This window comes from Hipposideros armiger, unplaced genomic scaffold, assembly GCF_001890085.2.
Source record: "Hipposideros armiger isolate ML-2016 unplaced genomic scaffold, ASM189008v1 scaffold_129, whole genome shotgun sequence".
Lineage (NCBI taxonomy): Eukaryota > Metazoa > Chordata > Mammalia > Chiroptera > Hipposideridae > Hipposideros > Hipposideros armiger.
In genome coordinates, this window is record NW_017731479.1 from 3,277,313 (window position 1) to 3,297,548 (window position 20,236).

At 42.4% G+C, this 20,236-nt stretch overlaps 1 protein-coding gene across 1 annotated transcript in view; it reads right to left on the reverse strand.

Annotated features, from left to right (window-relative positions):
* The window catches only part of ACACB (acetyl-CoA carboxylase beta), a 126,107-nt gene that overhangs the window by 13,847 nt on the left and 92,024 nt on the right, over positions 1-20,236 (reverse strand). Inside the window, exons 26-34 of the mRNA XM_019649064.1 lie at positions 19,286-19,594; positions 17,477-17,632; positions 16,474-16,677; positions 15,462-15,617; positions 9,024-9,146; positions 8,649-8,918; positions 7,641-7,738; positions 6,467-6,587; positions 993-1,103 (exon numbers count right to left, since the gene is read on the reverse strand). Coding sequence (XP_019504609.1) covers positions 993-1,103; positions 6,467-6,587; positions 7,641-7,738; positions 8,649-8,918; positions 9,024-9,146; positions 15,462-15,617; positions 16,474-16,677; positions 17,477-17,632; positions 19,286-19,594 — 1,548 coding nt within the window. The remainder of the gene's footprint in view (positions 1-992; positions 1,104-6,466; positions 6,588-7,640; positions 7,739-8,648; positions 8,919-9,023; positions 9,147-15,461; positions 15,618-16,473; positions 16,678-17,476; positions 17,633-19,285; positions 19,595-20,236) is intronic.

Here is a 20,236-nt window from a genome sequence, read left to right on the forward strand (position 1 = left end):
CAGTGAGCGGCCGTCCAGAAGCCGGCGACTGATCTGTTCCCCTTTCCCCAATTCCCCAGCACTGTTCCCATCCCCCCAATTCCCCAATAAAAATCTTAAAAAAAAAAAAATCTGCATGCCCAGGCTGCACCCAGACTGATTATATCAGAATCTCTGTGTTTTTTTTTTTAGATTTCCAGATAATTCCAACATGCAGCCCAATTTGAGAATGAGTGACCCAGCTGATTACTTTGGTCATCTCAAAAGCAAAACTCTACCTCGTGTTTCTGATTCAGCAGGCCTGGGGTGGGGCCTGAGAATCTGCATTTCTAACAAGTTTCCCGGGGATGTTGCTGCTGCTGCTGGTCCAGGGGCCAGACTTTGAGTGGGAATCCGTGGGATTCTGGCAGACATTATATTACGGAGGCCCTTATAGCAATGTGGAGCATGTTTTCACTGAATGGAAAAAGCAGAATACCAAACTGCACATTCACTAGGAGTCACGTAGAGACAAAAGGTGAGAGGGAGGGCTGGCCGAGTGGCTCAGTTGGTTAAGAGCTCGCTCAAGAGTTTGAGCTCTGAGCAACAGCGGTTCGATGCCCGGCCCGAGCTGAGCTGCCAACAGGTGGCAGGATGGCTCAGCTAAAAAATTTAAAAAAAAAAAAAAAAGAGAGGGAAATACATCTGAATTATACATACGATAGGAGCACTCTTTTGGTCTTTTTCCAATTTTCTGCAATGTGCAATGCCATTTTAATAATACTTTTTCATTTACTAATTTTTAAAAATTTAGTAATTAAAAAAATTTTAAATGTCAGTCATATAAAGAGCTCCATCAGAAGAGCCTAATATTTTTTTGGGGGGGACGGGGGTTCATAAGAGGCCAGATACACTGCAAACTGGAAAAACAGCCTTTACATTAGTAGGAATGAAACTGGTTTCATGTTGAGAAAAATCCCCCATCAGGGGACAACAGGAATGTTAAAACAACCCCCAGGCCTTTTCATAGTCACCTTGTTGAGAGCACCAGCTCCTGTCAGGATGATATGGGAGTTTTCCACCTGGATCACTCGCTGGCCCAGCCTCACCAAGTACGCCCCGATTCCAAGGGCTCGGCAGGTCACCTGTGGAGACAGGATCCCTTCTGAATTCCAGAGGGTGCTGTGCCCCACTCCCTACAGCAGGGGCGGAGGGGACACCCCAGAAACCCACTGGACACAAATGGAAGCTACACAAATGGGCAGTGTGGCCACTGGCCACCTGATTGGGGCCAAACAGCAGAGGCAAAGCCTGTCCTTCAGGCTTGCCCGACGTCGGCTTCCTATCTAGAAGAACATGGTTAAACAAGGAGAGTGTTTTAGACAGAAAGCAGACACGGGCACAGCCGAGTGGCTCAGTTGGTTAAGAGCTCGCTCAAGAGTGTGAGCTCTAATCGCACCATTTGGGATGATATGGATGGACTTAAGAGACTATTATGTTAAGTGAAATAAGTCAGTCGGAGAAAGACAAATACCATATGATCTCACTTATATGAGGAATCTAAAAAACTGAATGAATGAGCAAAGTAAACAGAACTGGTCTCAGAGATAGAGAGGAACAACTGATGGCTGCTAGTTGGGAGGGGGTGGGGATGAGGGAGAAGGGGAAGGGATTAGACAGCATAAATACATAACTACAATATTGCCACAGGGACATGAAAGACAGTTCGAGGAATATAATTAATAATGTTGTAAATATTTTGTAGGTGTCAGATGGTCACATGTCTTGCTAGGGAGACCNCTCCTGATCAGTTGGCCTTCCTGCTCCTGAATAATGATAAAACCCATTAAAATAGCTAGTTGACTGAGGCAGCAAAACGCTGAGATCAAGTAAGAAAACAAACCAAAAAACAAAAACAAAAACAACCACACACATGGTACATCCATGCAAGGAAATAACATGGAGTACATTATCTTGCTTAACATGGAAAGAGGTCTATAAATAACTGACCAGTAAAACACAACAGTCTTCAAATGATCTGTCCACCTGAGCTCCATCTATAATTATACCTACAATACTATGTATGGAATTATGACTAGAAAGGGTCACCAACAGCACTGACCCCTGAGTGGCAGGATTCTGGCCACTTTTCACCTTTACCTTGATTTTTTAAAGTACAGTTGACCCTTAAACAACACAGAGCTTAGGGGCACTGACCTTCCATAGTAAAAAATCCACGAATAAGGACAACTGGCCTTCCCTGTACACAGATTCCCAACCTCGGAGTTGACGCTTGAACAACGCAGGTTTGAACTGCGCAGGTCAATTGAAAAGAATCCGCATATAAGTGGACCCGCACAGTTCAGACCCATGGTGTTCAAGAATCAACTGCAGTTTTCAGAATTGTTTGAAATATTCACAACATAATCATGGGTGACTCTTCTAAATGCAAGAAACAATGAGAAATGATCCCATAGTCAGCAAATACAAGAAACTCATTTAACAAACCAGCAACTTTCTACCCTCTCAATTCTGTCCTCATGCAGAGAGAACTACGTGACACAAGAAATGAATCCACGTGCCACCAGCTGGGACATGAAAACAGGCCATTTCAATGTCCGCCTCCCCACCCTCCAACCCCCGAGACTAATGTGTCACAGGGCAGGGCTAAGTGTGCCCAGTGAACCCTGCAATGCCCAGTGCGCAGCCCAGGGCCTGGCACAAAAGCAGGAACTCAACAAAGGGAAGGCCAGCATATGAGTGACAAGCTCAGAGGGAGAAAGAAACGTCCCGTGACATTTTACCTTTGTAATCAGGTCTGAGTGCCTGATGATGGCGCGGATAAAGAACCTGTGGTCCGTCACTTCCGTACCTTCCTTCACCTTGGCAGCGCCCAGGTAAAGGTGCATCTTGTGGTTGGCACAGGGCACGGCAGTCAGATCGAAATTGCGCATCCGGCTGAGCTCCAGCTGGAAGGCCAGGGCAGGCTCCAGGTGACGGTAAATGCGATCTTCTGCAAACTGCAGGCCAACCAGACAGAGAAGACAGATGCACACATAGACACACATCGAGTCTGACAGGAGACAAGAGCCTGCTTGGTCCACACAGCGGTCCTACAGCCGCTGGTGTCTGTGGGTTTAGTGCTAGGAATGTAGCAGTCATTGTATCACCCAGTTGTGAGGGGGCTCAAGAGATTTGGGATTTGGGGAAGGTCAGAGGACAGCCCTGAGTGTGTAAGCCTGGCATGCTGGCATAAATCTCTCAGCTGCCAGGGGAGCCCAGCTGGTCCCCAGCACCTGCCAGCACAGACAAGCTGTTCTCGGTCTGTCCCAGGCAGAGTATTTCTCAAGAAGTCACTAACTCCTAGGTTATTTGTGGAAACTGGCCCCCTCTAGGACACAACAGACAGTGCTGGAGACTGAACTGAAGGAAAAATGAAGAAGCCAGAGAAAGGATGGGTTTTACTTACAGAAGGCTTTGGATCAATTAAAATACAAAATTCTGAATTTGGTGGAGCCCTGAATCTGCGTTGGGAACAAGTCCACCTGTACCTGTCCTAGGACAGGGATCAGCAAACTTTTCCTTCAAGGGCCAGATGGGCCATTCGGTTGGTCATGACTACTCAAGTCAGGCGCTGGTGTGAGAAAGCCACAGCAGACCGTATGTGACCACATGGGTGTGGCCATGTTCCAATCAAACTTTGTTTATAAAAACAGGCAGCCAGCTCACAAGCCATAGTTTGCCAACCACTGTTCTAGAAGAACCTAAGAAAAAGAGGCTGGGAGGACCATCTCATTGAGTCTACCAGCAAGAACAAAATTTGTCCACGTGAGAGGGGCAGCTGTAGTAGTGAAGGCCGATTGGGCAGGAGGTGTGAGGTTCACATAGAAACACAGGGTTCTCATTGGAAATAAAACCCCAGAGGAAGGCCAGAGTCTGAACAAAAGTTGCCATGTTCTAGTATATGGGGATACCTTCAGGACTGGGGTATTCTTCCTGAATATCAAAGAGGCCAGGGAAGAGAGAACAATATTGCTTTTGGCCATACCTGGTCTCTTGCTCTGAATGTGAAAAACTTGGGAAATTCTTTCTGCAAAAAGAAAACCCATAAAAAAGACCATTAAATTAAGCAAGAATCATTTAAATATTTGTATACTGGTTTTTAACAATCGCCCCATCTGCTTCTAGAATGTAACATTTGAAAAGCCATCTCTTCTCTAGCAATTGATCACTTCTGCCCCAAGCTACAGAGCAAACGTCAAATAAATGGCACTGGGTCTTGGAGAATGGAAAAGACTCATACAATGCACTGAGAATCGGACTGACCTCTTGGGCAATCAGGAATGTGATTCTTCGGAGTCCATAATCCACAAGGATGTTTTTCTGCATTAAAAACCAAACACACAATAGAATTGTATTCGACCACACAAAGGAATGAAGTCCTGATACAAGTTATCACATGGATGAACCTTGAAAATACTATACTGCATGAAAGATGCCAATCCCAAGAGGCCTCGTATTGCACAATTCCATTTATATGAAATGTCCAGAAAAGACAAATCCACAGAGGCAGAAAGTAGATTAGTGGTTGCCCAGGGCAGTAGGAGAGGGTGGTGAGTTGAACAAAAATGGGGAGTGACTACTAATGGGTATAGGGGTTTTGTTGGGGGTGGTCATGAAAACGTTCTAAAATATAATGATCATAATGATGGTTACACAACTCTATGAATACAGAAAAAAAGCATTGAATTGTATTCTTTAAATGGAAGAATAGTGTGGTATGTGAATTAGATTCAATACAGCTGTTACACTAAAATATATATGTACTTTTATTTAACATGTCATGAACTCTTTAATGAAACTGCCAGGGATGAGCACTGTTATATCAACCAAAGAAAGAAAAAGACAAATGGGGCTAGCCAAGTGGCTCAGTTGGTTAAAAGCGCGAGCTGTGAGCAACAGGGCCACCGGTTAGNTGACACTGCCCTCCACAGCTAAGATGCTGAACAACAGCTCAACCTGGAGCTGGGCTGCTGAGAGTCGCCGGCGATGGCGTAGGCTGCAGCCCCTGCTGCAGTGGGTTGCCATGGGCTACCGTGTGTAGCTGGCAGCCAGTGTGAGTGGCCAGCAGCCGCCGTGAGCGGCCATCCAGAAGTCGGCGACTGATCTGCCTCACCCTGGAAGAGCACAATGATGGTGCCAACTTGGGCCAGTGAAGCAACGTCCTCCACAACTAGACTAAAGAAAAGGACAGCAACTTGTCTGTTCCCCTTCCCCCAATTCCCCAGCACTGTTCCCTTCCCCCCAATTCCCCAATAAAGATCTTTAAAAAAAAAAATCCACATATAACTGTCAACAGACTACTGTTGACCTGAAGCCTTACCGATAACATAAACGATTGACACATATTTTATATGTTATATGTATTATATACTGTATTCTTACAATAAAGTAAGCTAGAGAAAAGAAAATGCTATTAAGAAAATCATTAAGGAAAACACATTTATAGTATTTACTGAAAAAATCCACATGTAAATGAACCTATGCACTTCATAACCATGTTGTTCAAGGGGCTGATTATATATAAATAAAAGATATATTATATATATATATCTTTTGGAATATATAAAAACATATATGTTTTATATATTTCAAAATAAAAAGATATTTTTGAAATATATGTTTTTATATACATGTTTTTTATTTTGAAATATATATAAAATGAACATATATATGACATTAGGAAAATAAACCTAAGGAAGATACTCATGGTCAGTGTTTTTCACCTCGGAAACTGAAGACCCAGCACTGAATGTAAAAGTCAGGCCTTGAATAACAGTTTACCATTATTATTACTATTGGGTTGTCGGAAAAGTCATGACGTATTTCTTCTATGTTTTTCGTTGCAAAAATGCGTCATGACTTTTCCGACAACCCAATATTAGTAGATTACTATTAGTACTACTATTACTACTGCTACTAAAACAATATTTTTGGAAAGGTCAAAGGAGGAGATACTCATCCAATACCACTTAAAATTGGACAAAAGTTCAGCTTAGTACTCAGTAACTTTTAAATAAGAGGAGAATGGACTCTGATTCAAACAAGCCAACTGTTAGAAGATATTTTTGAGGTAACTGTTAAAACCGAACCCAAACTGGGTTCTGATGATGTTAAAGAATTGTCGTGGATGTTGCTGGCTGTAATAATAGTATTGTGGTTCTGTAAATCGGGGGAGGGGAAGTCTTTATCTAGTAAAGATCCACACTGTGGTATTTATTTACAGACAGAAAGCTACGACAGGGGGTTTGCTTTGAAACACTCCAAATCAGGAGGCAGAGGGATTGACACAGGAATGGCTACATGTTGATGATTATTGGAGCTGCATGATGAACACATGGGGCTCATTCGCAATTCTCTTTACTTTTGTGACTATTTTAAAGTTTCTATAATAAAGAGTCAAGACATTAAAGTAATAATAATAATAATAAAGCAAGAGGAGACTTACCAAGCTAATGGTGACGATCTCCTCATATGCCAGGGAGGACTCCCCCGCAATCATGCCTGAACCCCTCAGGTTCTCCATGCCCAGGCCATCCTCCTTCCCAATTATATCCGTGATGACATACCTTCAAGAACCAAACACAAGTGAGACACCGAGATCTAGTCCAGAACTCTAAGGCTGATGCATTTCCCAAGGACCTGAGGCAGGAGGGACAAGCAAGGTGAGGGACTGCAAGGGGATAAAGCAGCCTGCGGTGAAATGAAAGCGGGGGTCTAGAACCTTCACCATTGGCCCTAAAGCTTCTGGAAGAGCAAGTTCAGCATCAATCATTGTCACCCCTCCAGCCAAAGATGTCTGCCTGTTTGAAGACTGTCTTAATGAAATGTCATGCCCACCGTGCATTCCTCCAAAAGCAAGCTAGAAGAGCATCTGGTCTACAGAAAGAGGGGGGTGTATACTTGGGAATCCACTTAGTTCACAATTCATCAATCAAGATTCCATGGCCACATACGTGTAAGAGACACTGTACAGCCTAACCTGTTAAGAGATTTGCAAGGCACTTTAGTACATTAAAGGTTCTGAGAAGGCCTGCAGTAAAGGTGCTTGTTAGGTATCTTTTAACCCAGAGTTTCCTAAACCGACTTGACTATGAACATTTTCCTTTCGCCTACATATCACCAACTAACATTCTGGAAAACTCAGCCTGGGAAATTATGATTTAGTCAACCTCGTTAAAAAAAAACAAAAACAAATCCAACATTGCCTGGAAAAGATAGCTGGTAGCCTTGATGTTCACACAGAGCAGACCCCTGCCCGGCCCACACCTTCCCCGCTTGCCAAATCCCCGCTGCTGCAGTTTGGCTAATTTGGTCATACAATGTTGAGCCTGTAGCTCTGGGGATATCATGGGAATCCCCAATCTAATTCTCCCTGTGTGCTGTGCTATTTTTGTGAGCAGCACGGCTCGTTTTGGGATGACAAGGATGGGTTCACCTTGGAGAATGCCCCAGGTACTTAAGCCATCAGTGTCTGGAAGGAAACTCAGGGGGTCCCACTGTACAGACACCACCACCATCTTGAAACCACCACCATAAGCCAGGACGCACAAGGGATCCCTCAGTAGTAGCTGGAATTAACCACAGGCAAAATGAGGGGCGCCACCTGCTAAGTTATTTACCTGGATTCTCCTTCTTCTTCGACGTGCTTACAATGGACGGAGTTCAGAGAGCTGATTCTGGTGTAGTCTTGAGGGGTCAGATACAGGTATTTAAATCCCTGAAAAAAAATATGCTCCAATGAGGCTAGGACTCCAGTTCCCTGTATTCAGACAGCTACTTTTTTTTTTTTTTAATGTCAACACTGTAGGGGGGGATGTTAGTAACATGTTAACAATGTGTTAATAACATGTTAACATGTCTGATGTTAATACCATGTCCATAACAGCTGTAAACTGAAGATCCACTCTGCGCGGCGCGTTCCCCTCGTCCTTACAACACAGCCTCACTTTTTTCCCGGTCTGATTCTGTTCCTCAATTACCTTTGCACTATTGCTTTCCTAAGGAGACTTTTCAGGCTTTTTTCCTTATTGTAAGCACCCAACCCCCCAATTTTATTATCTATTGTTTATGTACTAAGTGTGTGTGTATATGTGTGTGTATGTTTTTTGCATGAAAAGAATAATTCTGTCCCCTTTCGGGGAGGCAGCATCACCACCACCTTGGAAATGCACGCTCTGGCTGTAAATAATGGCTCTGTCCCCTGTGCTTCACATAAAGTGTGTGCTTATCTCTCATTCATGTTGCCTTTTATTGTAGCTGGTGTCTCTATTATCTCCCGGATGTATTTTGAGAACTCTCCGAGGCCAGGGACTGTGTTATTTTCCATCTTTGCATTCTCAGTGTTCACTGCATTCAGGAGACACTCTGTATATATTATCAGTTCATTGTTTATAAATGTTTTTCATTATTGTCGCCCTAAGGAACCTTTTTAGACAGTTTTTCCTAATCGCCATCTCCTCCCATGAAATTTTAATATGAACATACTGTTTATGTACTGTATGGATATCTGTGCTTATATGTAAAAAGAGTAATAAGATGTTTTCCGTCCCCCTTATGGGCGCTATCACCCCCACTGAAAATATGTTAGCTGAACAGAATCATACTGCCACACTCGCTACGTGACGTACTTTGTGGGGGTCTTCTGGGTCCACCCAAGCCACCTGGAACATGTGTTTGATTTCCTCTGCAAGGCCGATACGGGCCCCGCTGTTGGCTGCGAGGTAGATTTTGGGGATGCCCTCTGCCCGGGCCATCTCAGACGCCCGCAGGTACAGAAGGTCTTCTCCCAGGCCAAAGGATCCGATGTTAAAGGTGATGTCGTTGCTGATCACGACCACGTCTCGCCCTTCCGGGTACTCTCGGGTCTTAAACCTCATTTTGAAGGCCACCATGCCCACCTGGTGACAAGACAAATGCACAAGAAAAACGGGTTTGTGTCTTCAGGGGGGATATTTTTTGAAAGGGTGATCCCAGCCAGGGGCTGGGCTCTGCTGAGTTCTTACCTCATTTCCTCCGGGAAGTCGGTTCATCTCTACGAGCTGACCCTGAGGGTCCAGCACCAGTTCAGTGTAAGTCAGGATGTCTTTGGGGTACTTGTCTGGGGAGCCCCACAATTTAAAGAGAGCCTGGAGAGAGGGGAGGAAAGAGAAAAACCTGAAGTCATCAATAGGGAAGCACGTTTTCTAGTTCTCTTTTAATCGTGAACTATTTAAAGCACACAGAAAAACATGCAGAATAATAAATACCTGAGCACTCATCTCATGGTTTTGTCAAATCATAACTTTTTCTTAGTTAAGATTTTTTGTTTAAAGAAATAAGAAAAATGACCAGATGCATTGTTATATACCCATAATGAATTGTCAGAAGAGAAATTAAGAAAACAATCCCATATACAATTGCATAAAAAAAAATACCTACACATAAATGTAACCAAGGAGGTAAAAGACCTGTACTCAGAAAATTATAAGACACTGAAGAAAGGAATTCAAGAAGATACAAATAAATGGATGCATATACCAGGTTCATGGATAGGAAGAATTAACATCGTTCAAATGTCCATAGTACCCAAAGCAATCTATAGATTCAATGCAGTCCCTATCAAAATACGCATGGCATTTTTCACAAACTAGAACAAATAATCTTAAAATTTATATGGAATCACAAAAGACCCCGAATAGCTACAGCAATCTTGAAAAAAAGGAACAAAATTGGAGATATCATGCTACTTGATATTGACCTATACTACAAGGCTATAGTAATCAAACAGCATGGTACTGGCATAAAAACAGACACATAGATCAATGGAATAGAATAAAGAGCCCAGAATTAAACCCACTTCTATATGATCACTTAATCTATATATATAACAAAGAAGGCAAGAACCACTTATTTAATAAATGGTGCTGGGAAAATTGGACAGATACATGTAAAAAAAAGAAACTGGACCACCGTCTTATGCCATATACAAGAATAAACTCAAAATGGATTAAAGACTTAAATGTAAGACCTGAAACCATAAAACTTGTAGAAGAAAATATAGGCAGTAAACTCTCTGACATTGCTCTTAGTGATATTTTTTTTTAATCATTTTCTTCGGTAAAGGAAACAAAAGAAAAAAAAATAAACAAATGGGACTACATCAAACTAAAAAGTTTTTGCACAGTAAAGGAAACCACCTACAAAATGAAAAGACAGCCTACTGAATGGAAGAAGCTATTTGCCAGTGATACATCTGATATGGGGTTAATATCCAAAATTTCTTTTAAATGCCCATACAATTCAATTAAAAAATGGGCAGAGGGCCTGAATAGACATTTCTCCAAAGAGGATATACAGATGGCCAACAGACATATGAAAAGATGTTCAATGTCACGAATCATCAGAGAAATGCAAATTAAAGCCACAATGACACACCACCTCACACCTGTCAGAATGGCATCATCAATAAATCAACAAACAAGTGTTGGCGAGGATGTGGAGAAAAGGGAACCTCTGCGTTGTTGGTGGGATTTCAAATTGATGCAGCCACTGTGGAACCTACTTTTTGGAGGTTCCTCAAAAAATTAAAAATAGAACTATCTTATGATCCAGCAATTCCACTTCTGGGTATTTATCTGAAGAAAACAAAAACACTAATTCAAAATGATATATGCACTCCTATGTTCACTGCGGCACTATTTACAATAGCCAAGCTATGGAAGCAGCCCAAGTGTCCATCAATAGATGATTGGATAAAGAAGAGGTGGTGCATTTATACAATGGACTATTACTCGGCCATAAAAAAGACTGAAATCTTACCATTTGCAAAAACATGGATGGACCTGGCGGGTATTATGCTAAGTGAAATAAGTCAGACTGAGGAAGACAAATACCATATGATCTCACTTACATGTGTAATCTAAAGAACAACAACAAAAAAGAACAAACAAAACAGAAACAGACTCATAGATACAGAGAACAAACTGATGGTTGCCAGAGGAGGTGGGGGTTGGGGAGCTGTGTGAAAAAGGGGACAGGATTAAGAAGTACAAATTGGTAGTTACAAAATAGTCATGGGGATGTAAAGTACAGCATAGGGAATATAGTCAGTAGTGTTGCAGGTGGGTACTAGACTAATCGGGGAGGGGATCACTGCATAAATTATATAAATGTCTAACTACTATGCTGTAAATAAATAAATGTGTTCCTAGACAGGCTAAATGTTCTATAAAAAATAAAAATAATATAAAACAATAAAAAAATAAGAAAAACGTGGTTGAAGCCTGTAGTGTAGCCCTCCCACATCCATCCCTGCCCCTCCTCCCCCCAGATAATCAATCGTATCTACCAGTCCTTTGCATGTGTGTATGTTTTCATTTCATCAGGTATGCATACATTTAAAACATGTATTATTTTGAATGACTTAAACTTTAAATATATTGCACTAGACATGTTCTTCTATAACTTGCTTTTTCAACTCCCTGATGTGTTTCGGAGATGTATCCACATTAATTTAGCTCTGGTTTCTTTATTTTTCCATGCTATTCAGTCTTCCATGGTAGGACTATATCACAATTTATGTATTCGTAACTCTTTTTGGGAACATTTAGGTTGTGTCCAATTCTACAGCATTACCAGTAACGGTGAAATGAACAGTCTTATGGCCCCTTCTTAGAAATACAAATTACCAGCTATACATCTAGGAGTACAACAGAAGGGCCACAGGGTTTGTGAAACTTCAACTTTGATATTATCAAATTGCTCTCGAATTTTTTGAAACCCTTTACAGTCCCGGTAAGACTGTATAACTCCTTTGTTCTATATACTTGCTAATCATTAGTTTTGTCAAATATTTTAACACTTACCCATCTGCTGGGTGTCAAATTGTATTTTCGTATTGATCTGTACTTCACTGATTAGTGAGGTGAGCATCTTTTTATATTGAGTTTCTTTTTTGCCAATTTCCTGTTTATAATTTCTGCCCATTTTTAAAATAATTTTGTTTGTTTTTTTCTAAGTGATTTATAACCATTCTGTAGCTAATGTAGTTCTAATCCCTTGCTGGTAATAGACATTGAAACATATTCTCCCAATTTGGGGTTTGTCTTTTCTCTATGCTTTTAACCGACTCCAAGTGGCTTTAACCCTCTTGAAATGTATTTTTGTATACTAAATGATGTAGAAATCAAAATTTATTTTTCCAGTTAGATATTTCCTTGTACCTTTTAGTGAAGTTTAGTCCCTTGACCCACAATCCCACCTCTGCATTTTGTCAAGGTTCTGTGCGTGAGTGGGTCTGATTCTAGGCTCTCGTCTGTTCCACTGGTCTGTTTTTCTAGCTCTATTACAATCATAGAACATTGTATTAAGTACTGCTGCTTTAAAGTAAGTAATAACATCTGCTAAGATGAGTCCTCTTGACTTTGTTCTTTTTCAAAATTGTTTTTGCTTTTCCATATGAAATTTTAGTTTTCACCAAACCACTCTGGAATTTTACTGAATATAGTAATTTGGGCTGAACTAATAGCTTTACAATATTGAATCTTCCCATCATTCCTTCATGACATATCTCCCCATTTATTTAGGCTTAAAGTATTTCAATAAAGTTTTAAAATTTCTTCCATAAAGGTCTTGTAGGTTTTTTATTTGATTTATTCCTAGGTAATCTTATAGTTGAACTTAATATTGTTTCATATTGTTTCAGTGGCCTTTTTTTTTTCTAATTTCATTTTACAATTACTGCTGGTTTATGAGAATGCAATTAAGTTCTCTATATTGATCTTGTATCTAGCAATCTTGCTGTGTTATCTAACTCATTGTATAGATTCTCTTGGATTTCTTCTATAGACATTAACATCATCTGCAAAAAACACCATTTGCTTTTTTCTTTCTAATCTTTATACCTTTTATTTTTTTTCTAATCTTATTGCATTGGCCAGGAACTCCGGTAAAAAATGTTGAATAGAATTGGGGATAATTGCTAATTCTGTCCCGTATCTGTCTTTAAAGAGAATGCTTCCAACATTTTACCATTAGGTTTTATTAATTTTAGGTTGCTATCTTATCAAGATAAATTCCCTTCGATTCCTAGTTTATTAGAAGTTTTCATTATGAACAGATGCTGTCTTGTCAAATACTTTTTTTACACCTATTGAGAAATTTAAGTTTTTTCTTAATCTAGTAAAATGGTAAATTATATGAATAGTTTCCCTAATATCAAACCATATAAGCAATCATAAGATAAAACTTATTTGGTCTGAATTTTTTTTAACTGGATTTTATTTGCTAATATTTTATTTATGATTTTTGTGTCTGTTCATAAATGAGAGAACAAATTTCCCTTCTCCTAATGTTCTTATCTGGGATTAATATTAAGGTAATAATAACCTGATAAAGTGAATTAAGAAGCATTCTTTTTTTTTATTCTATTCTCTAAACAATTTGTATACAAAGGGAATTATCTCTTCTTTGAAGGTTTGATAGAAATTGTTGTAAAACCATCTGGGCCCAATTTTAGTGAATAGACCTTTTAAACTGTTAATTCGGTTTCTTTAATGTTTATAATCTATATAGTTAGACTTTCTGTTTATTTTTGAGTCAGTTTTGATAAGATACATTTTTCTTGGAAATTTTCCATTTCATCTTAAGTTTTTGAATTTATGGGTTATCCGAAGTATTCTGTTTCCTTATCTAAAAGAAAGGGGATGGATTTGCTCCTGATTTGTCCATTTCTTATCCTATGACCTTTGAGGTCAGAGGTAACAGGATACAGACAATAATATTTTTAATCTTAAAAGTTCCCATTTAAGCATCTACTGAATACTTTATATATCTTTTTCACAACAACCCTGTGAGGAAGGTACTATCATTATCCTCCTTTTACATAGGAGGTACCTGAGCCCAGAGAGGTAAAGGAAGTTGCCCAGAGACACACAGGTAGCAAAGGACAGATCCAGGTATCAAGCTCAGACCGGAGTGACTTTAAATAGCAGCTGTTCCTACTATCCTGCGTCCCCTCTGCCTGACGTGAACTGATGCTTTCCTGCCTACAGTGGATGGTCCTGACCTCAGCTTCATGAACGCCATTCAGAAGGCACTGGAGAGGATGTAACAGACATCCACGTCACTAAAGCCAGTGTGTTCAGTCTCCTATGTAAAAAAAAGTCAGAGGCATAAAAAAAAAAAAAAGTTGAAAGAAACACACTAAAATGTTAGTGCAGTTGTCAATGGCGGATAGATTACATATGGGTGAAATTTCACTTATTCCTATTTTTCTGTAGTTTCCATGTACACTTTTGAACTGGAAAAACATAATAAAACGTTATTGTTTAAAAGTAGACTAAAAACTCCTCAACGGCAGTGATTCCATCCTCTTCTTCATGGTCTACCTACCCTTTGAATGGTGCCTGGCAAGTAGTAGGTACTTAATAAATAAGCAGTGAAAGGATCAGAAAGAAACACATCAAAATGTTAAGCAATCTGTCTTCAGGACATGGAACTCTGAGTTACTTTTATATTCTTTCCACTCTCCTTTATTTTCTGAAGTTTCTACATTATAGTCCTTTTATCACTGGGGTGAAATTGGATTTATTTTAGAAAAAATTAGAAGTCATTGACAGCATTACAGTTGACCCTTGAACAACATGGGTTTGAACTACATGGGCCCATTTATACATGGATTTTTTTCAATAAATACTGTAGAGGTATTTTTTCTTCCTTATGATTTTAATGACATTTTCTTTTCTCTGGCTGACTTTATTGTAAGAATACAGTACACAATGCATATAACATACAACGTATGTGTTCACTGACTATGTTATCAATAAGGCTTCAGGTCAACGGTAGGCCATTAGTAGTTAAGTTTTTGTTTTTAATTTTATTGGGGAACAGCCACGATCCTCGCTTACACATTGCTTTCATGCTACAATGGCATAGTTGACTCTTTTAAAGAGGGCGCAGCTCACAGTGGCCCATGCGGGGATCAAACCGGCAACCTTGGTGTTATCAGCACCACGCTCTAACCAACCAAGCTAACCAGTCACCCCAGTAGTTAAGTTTTGGGGGAGTCGAAAGTTATATGCAGATTTTCCACTGCATAAGNAGTTAGATATTTCCTTGTACCTTTTAGTGAAGTTTAGTCCCTTGACCCACAATCCCACCTCTGCATTTTGTCAAGGTTCTGTGCGTGAGTGGGTCCACGCTCTAACCAACCAAGCTAACCGGTCACCCCAGTAGTTAAGTTTTGGGGGAGTCAAAAGTTATATGCAGATTTTCCACTGCATAAGGGGTCAGTGCCCCTAACCCCCATGTTGTTCAAGGGTCAACTGTAATTTCTTTTTCTTCATGAAGACCTTTTTGTTTAGAGCGGGGTCTTCAGAGGAAAAACTGAGGACGGGGGCTGTGGTTTGGTGGTGACCCAATGGTGACCCGGGGAGTTGCTGCATCTCAGCTGCAGGACTTGCCTGCCTGAACATTTCTGGGAAGTCATACACATAGGTGGTTCCCAACGACTGGGCCTGGAATCGCTTAGCCTGCAGCAGGTCCTTGGTGACGTAGGGCGTGTTGATCAGCATCCCATGCTGGGGCCCTTGCTTGTTGCCAAAGGAGTGAAACATGATCTGGACCAAAAAGAAAGAAAAAACAAGAGTGTGAGGGAGGCAAGTCTCAGGGAACCACACTCCTGCCAAATTTATTTAGACCCGAAATGAAAACAGTGGCAGAAATGCAAAGCATGTCACATCACATAACAAAGTGAGTGCCGGGGAGAGCTGATCTCTTCTCTGCCACCGTGGGCAACCAGAACAAGGCGGGCCAGGAGGTGAGGAAACAGCCCCCAAAAGGTAACTATCATAGAACTATACACACACACACACACACACACACACACAGTGCATAAAAACTGGTGAAACCCGAATAAAGTCTGCATTTAAGTTCACAGTACTGTACCAGTGTAAATTTCCTATTTTGACAAAGTCCTACAGTTATGTAAGATAGTATCACTGGGGAGCTGGGTGAAGGGGTACATGGGAACTCACTGTACTGTTTTTTTCCTCTGTACTAATTTTGCAACTTCTTGAGTATTTCAAAATAAAGTTTTATGGATATGTATACGGCAGCCAATAGGATATCTGATTCACTTTACAAAGTCTGTTCTAATAAAAAAAGTGGTTGGGAAAAATACCCATTTCACTAAGGGAACCACCTGGGAGCTGCACGATAATTAACCATGGTACCCCACATCTTATCCCAAATATGGTCCTAGAATGGAGTAAACTTTGGAATCATTCTCCTTTCCAGGGGAATGAACAACCGGGATTCAGACACTAGCACGTTTCTCAGAAAGCTCAGAGGGGCTACCCCACTCCAGCATGAGAGGCAAGATGGCCACCGAACGTCATTTGAATCTGTCTTGTTCGCCCGTGTGCAGCCCGCCTATGCTTTGACCTGGACCTCCGTGAAATGGCCGAGCCTTACGTTTCCGGATCTGGGGTCGGTGACTTCTTTGTAGAGGCTGATGTCCAGGTAGTAGCCTGACTCATTGGTGATGAACAGGCGGATGGGAAGGACATTGCTGATGGTGGTCTGACGGATGTTGATCTTGACCTCTGCCTGTAGCACGCGGAGTTTCCACAACCGGCTGCCGTAGCGCATCACCATGGAACGCACCGACTCCTCAATCTGCCCCAAACCACAGAATTTCCCATTTCAGAGCCCATCCCGCACGCATTTGTAAGAGTTCTAGCACTGGCAATAATGGAATGATGACATATACTGAACGCAACATGCCTGGGGCATAGGATTTATCCAACTACTATGAGCTAATAATAACCACCAAAGGCACCTTGCTAAACATTTTAAGTTCATTATCTTATTCCATCCTTATAATTGCTCAGAGAGGCCAGCATTTTCCTCCGCCACGTAGATGAGGAAACTGAGGCTGGTAACTGGCAGCTAGTGCTCCTACATTACACTGCCTTTATCGCCATCATGCATCTCAACCCTACACATCTTCTCTTCTGGGAACAACATGGACTGGTGGAGCTGGGCCATGAGCACGGGCCCTTTGCACCCCACAGATGCCAATCTGATGTGCCAGGGCTTGTTTCATCCCAGAATCGCCACCCTAAACCCTGCCTGCTCAGGAAGAACCAGCCGACGGAATCCCCAACAGAGCCTGGAACCAGGAAAAGGACAAACTTTTGTTTTGCAAGACATTTGGGACATCCAGGTTGTCCTAAAACTGAAGCAGGGCCATGAAGGGTGAACATCAGAACAGGGCTAGTCCTCAGGGTGGTAGCTAAAATACGGCTCTAGAATTAAACAATGGAAGGCTTGTTTTCTACCTGCAGCCACTAAGGTTCAAATGTGCACATAGGCATCCTGGAACTTGGGTCTCAAGTGCCAGGAGACAATGCCCAAAGCAGCCTAGCACAAAGCACCATGGGTCCTAGTGAGGTTGAGCCCCCCAAGGCGAGACCTTGTAGGGGTCCATGATGACCGTGGGCACAAAGTTGAGGAAGATGTGGTTGCAGTCGGTGCGCACGCTGGTGTTGTTGAACGCCACCTCCAGCTCGTCCATGGCCTCCAGGAGCAGCCGCTCACCCTCATTCTGCAGGTACTCGAAGGAGGCTTCCTGCCAAAGGTGGAGATTCAGCCGCTAAGTCAAGGGGTTCAGGATCTCTCCCAGCTGGCCTCAGAGAGGCGGGGGAGAGGAAAACATTCCTCTAAAAGTGTGGCAGGAGGGAACAGCAGAGCCCTGCCTCTGCAGGTGAAGGGATGACAAAGGCCGTTAAGTACATTCACCATCTTTTATTTTCTGTATTCTGATGCTTTGACACCTGGGGCCTTGCTGACCCTGGAGGGACTGCCCCTTCCAGAGTCAGCTAAGTCCTAGAGATAGGAACACAACTCACCTAGGAGCATGCTTTCCAAATGCAAGCCAACCAATCCAGAGCCCACACCCCAACCACCTCCTTTATTGGGCTCTCACACTCCAGGCCACTACCCCCTGTCCTAATCACCCCAGGTTCAGGTACCAGACACCCAGAGACAGCCCCTATGCTCAAAGCCAGCTAGAATCCCTCACACTAGGCCAATCTCAAGCCTGCTTTCCCTGCCTCACCTGTTCCTTCCTGCAGAAACCACAATAAGGGCTCCTGCCCACACTTCCCCCATCCCTTGCCTCCTGGCTGACCCTGGTGCTTCCCAGTGTGGCCTTCCATGGAGTAGAGAGCCCCTTCCTCCTGGGCACTCTGAGTAACAATCTTCTCAATGGCAACTGTCTCCTGATCAGTTGGCCTTCCTGCTCCTGAATAATGATAAAACCCATTAAAATAGCTAGTTGACTGAGGCAGCAAAACGCTGAGATCAAGTAAGAAAACAAACCAAAAAACAAAAACAAAAACAACCACACACATGGTACATCCATGCAAGGAAATAACATGGAGTACATTATCTTGCTTAACATGGAAAGAGGTCTATAAATAACTGACCAGTAAAACACAACAGTCTTCAAATGATCTGTCCACCTGAGCTCCATCTATAATTATACCTACAATACTATGTATGGAATTATGACTAGAAAGGGTCACCAACAGCACTGACCCCTGAGTGGCAGGATTCTGGCCACTTTTCACCTTTACCTTGATTTTTTAAAGTACAGTTGACCCTTAAACAACACAGAGCTTAGGGGCACTGACCTTCCATAGTAAAAAATCCACGAATAAGGACAACTGGCCTTCCCTGTACACAGATTCCCAACCTCGGAGTTGACGCTTGAACAACGCAGGTTTGAACTGCGCAGGTCAATTGAAAAGAATCCGCATATAAGTGGACCCGCACAGTTCAGACCCATGGTGTTCAAGAATCAACTGCAGTTTTCAGAATTGTTTGAAATATTCACAACATAATCATGGGTGACTCTTCTAAATGCAAGAAACAATGAGAAATGATCCCATAGTCAGCAAATACAAGAAACTCATTTAACAAACCAGCAACTTTCTACCCTCTCAATTCTGTCCTCATGCAGAGAGAACTACGTGACACAAGAAATGAATCCACGTGCCACCAGCTGGGACATGAAAACAGGCCATTTCAATGTCCGCCTCCCCACCCTCCAACCCCCGAGACTAATGTGTCACAGGGCAGGGCTAAGTGTGCCCAGTGAACCCTGCAATGCCCAGTGCGCAGCCCAGGGCCTGGCACAAAAGCAGGAACTCAACAAAGGGAAGGCCAGCATATGAGTGACAAGCTCAGAGGGAGAAAGAAACGTCCCGTGACATTTTACCTTTGTAATCAGGTCTGAGTGCCTGATGATGGCGCGGATAAAGAACCTGTGGTCCGTCACTTCCGTACCTTCCTTCACCTTGGCAGCGCCCAGGTAAAGGTGCATCTTGTGGTTGGCACAGGGCACGGCAGTCAGATCGAAATTGCGCATCCGGCTGAGCTCCAGCTGGAAGGCCAGGGCAGGCTCCAGGTGACGGTAAATGCGATCTTCTGCAAACTGCAGGCCAACCAGACAGAGAAGACAGATGCACACATAGACACACATCGAGTCTGACAGGAGACAAGAGCCTGCTTGGTCCACACAGCGGTCCTACAGCCGCTGGTGTCTGTGGGTTTAGTGCTAGGAATGTAGCAGTCATTGTATCACCCAGTTGTGAGGGGGCTCAAGAGATTTGGGATTTGGGGAAGGTCAGAGGACAGCCCTGAGTGTGTAAGCCTGGCATGCTGGCATAAATCTCTCAGCTGCCAGGGGAGCCCAGCTGGTCCCCAGCACCTGCCAGCACAGACAAGCTGTTCTCGGTCTGTCCCAGGCAGAGTATTTCTCAAGAAGTCACTAACTCCTAGGTTATTTGTGGAAACTGGCCCCCTCTAGGACACAACAGACAGTGCTGGAGACTGAACTGAAGGAAAAATGAAGAAGCCAGAGAAAGGATGGGTTTTACTTACAGAAGGCTTTGGATCAATTAAAATACAAAATTCTGAATTTGGTGGAGCCCTGAATCTGCGTTGGGAACAAGTCCACCTGTACCTGTCCTAGGACAGGGATCAGCAAACTTTTCCTTCAAGGGCCAGATGGGCCATTCGGTTGGTCATGACTACTCAAGTCAGGCGCTGGTGTGAGAAAGCCACAGCAGACCGTATGTGACCACATGGGTGTGGCCATGTTCCAATCAAACTTTGTTTATAAAAACAGGCAGCCAGCTCACAAGCCATAGTTTGCCAACCACTGTTC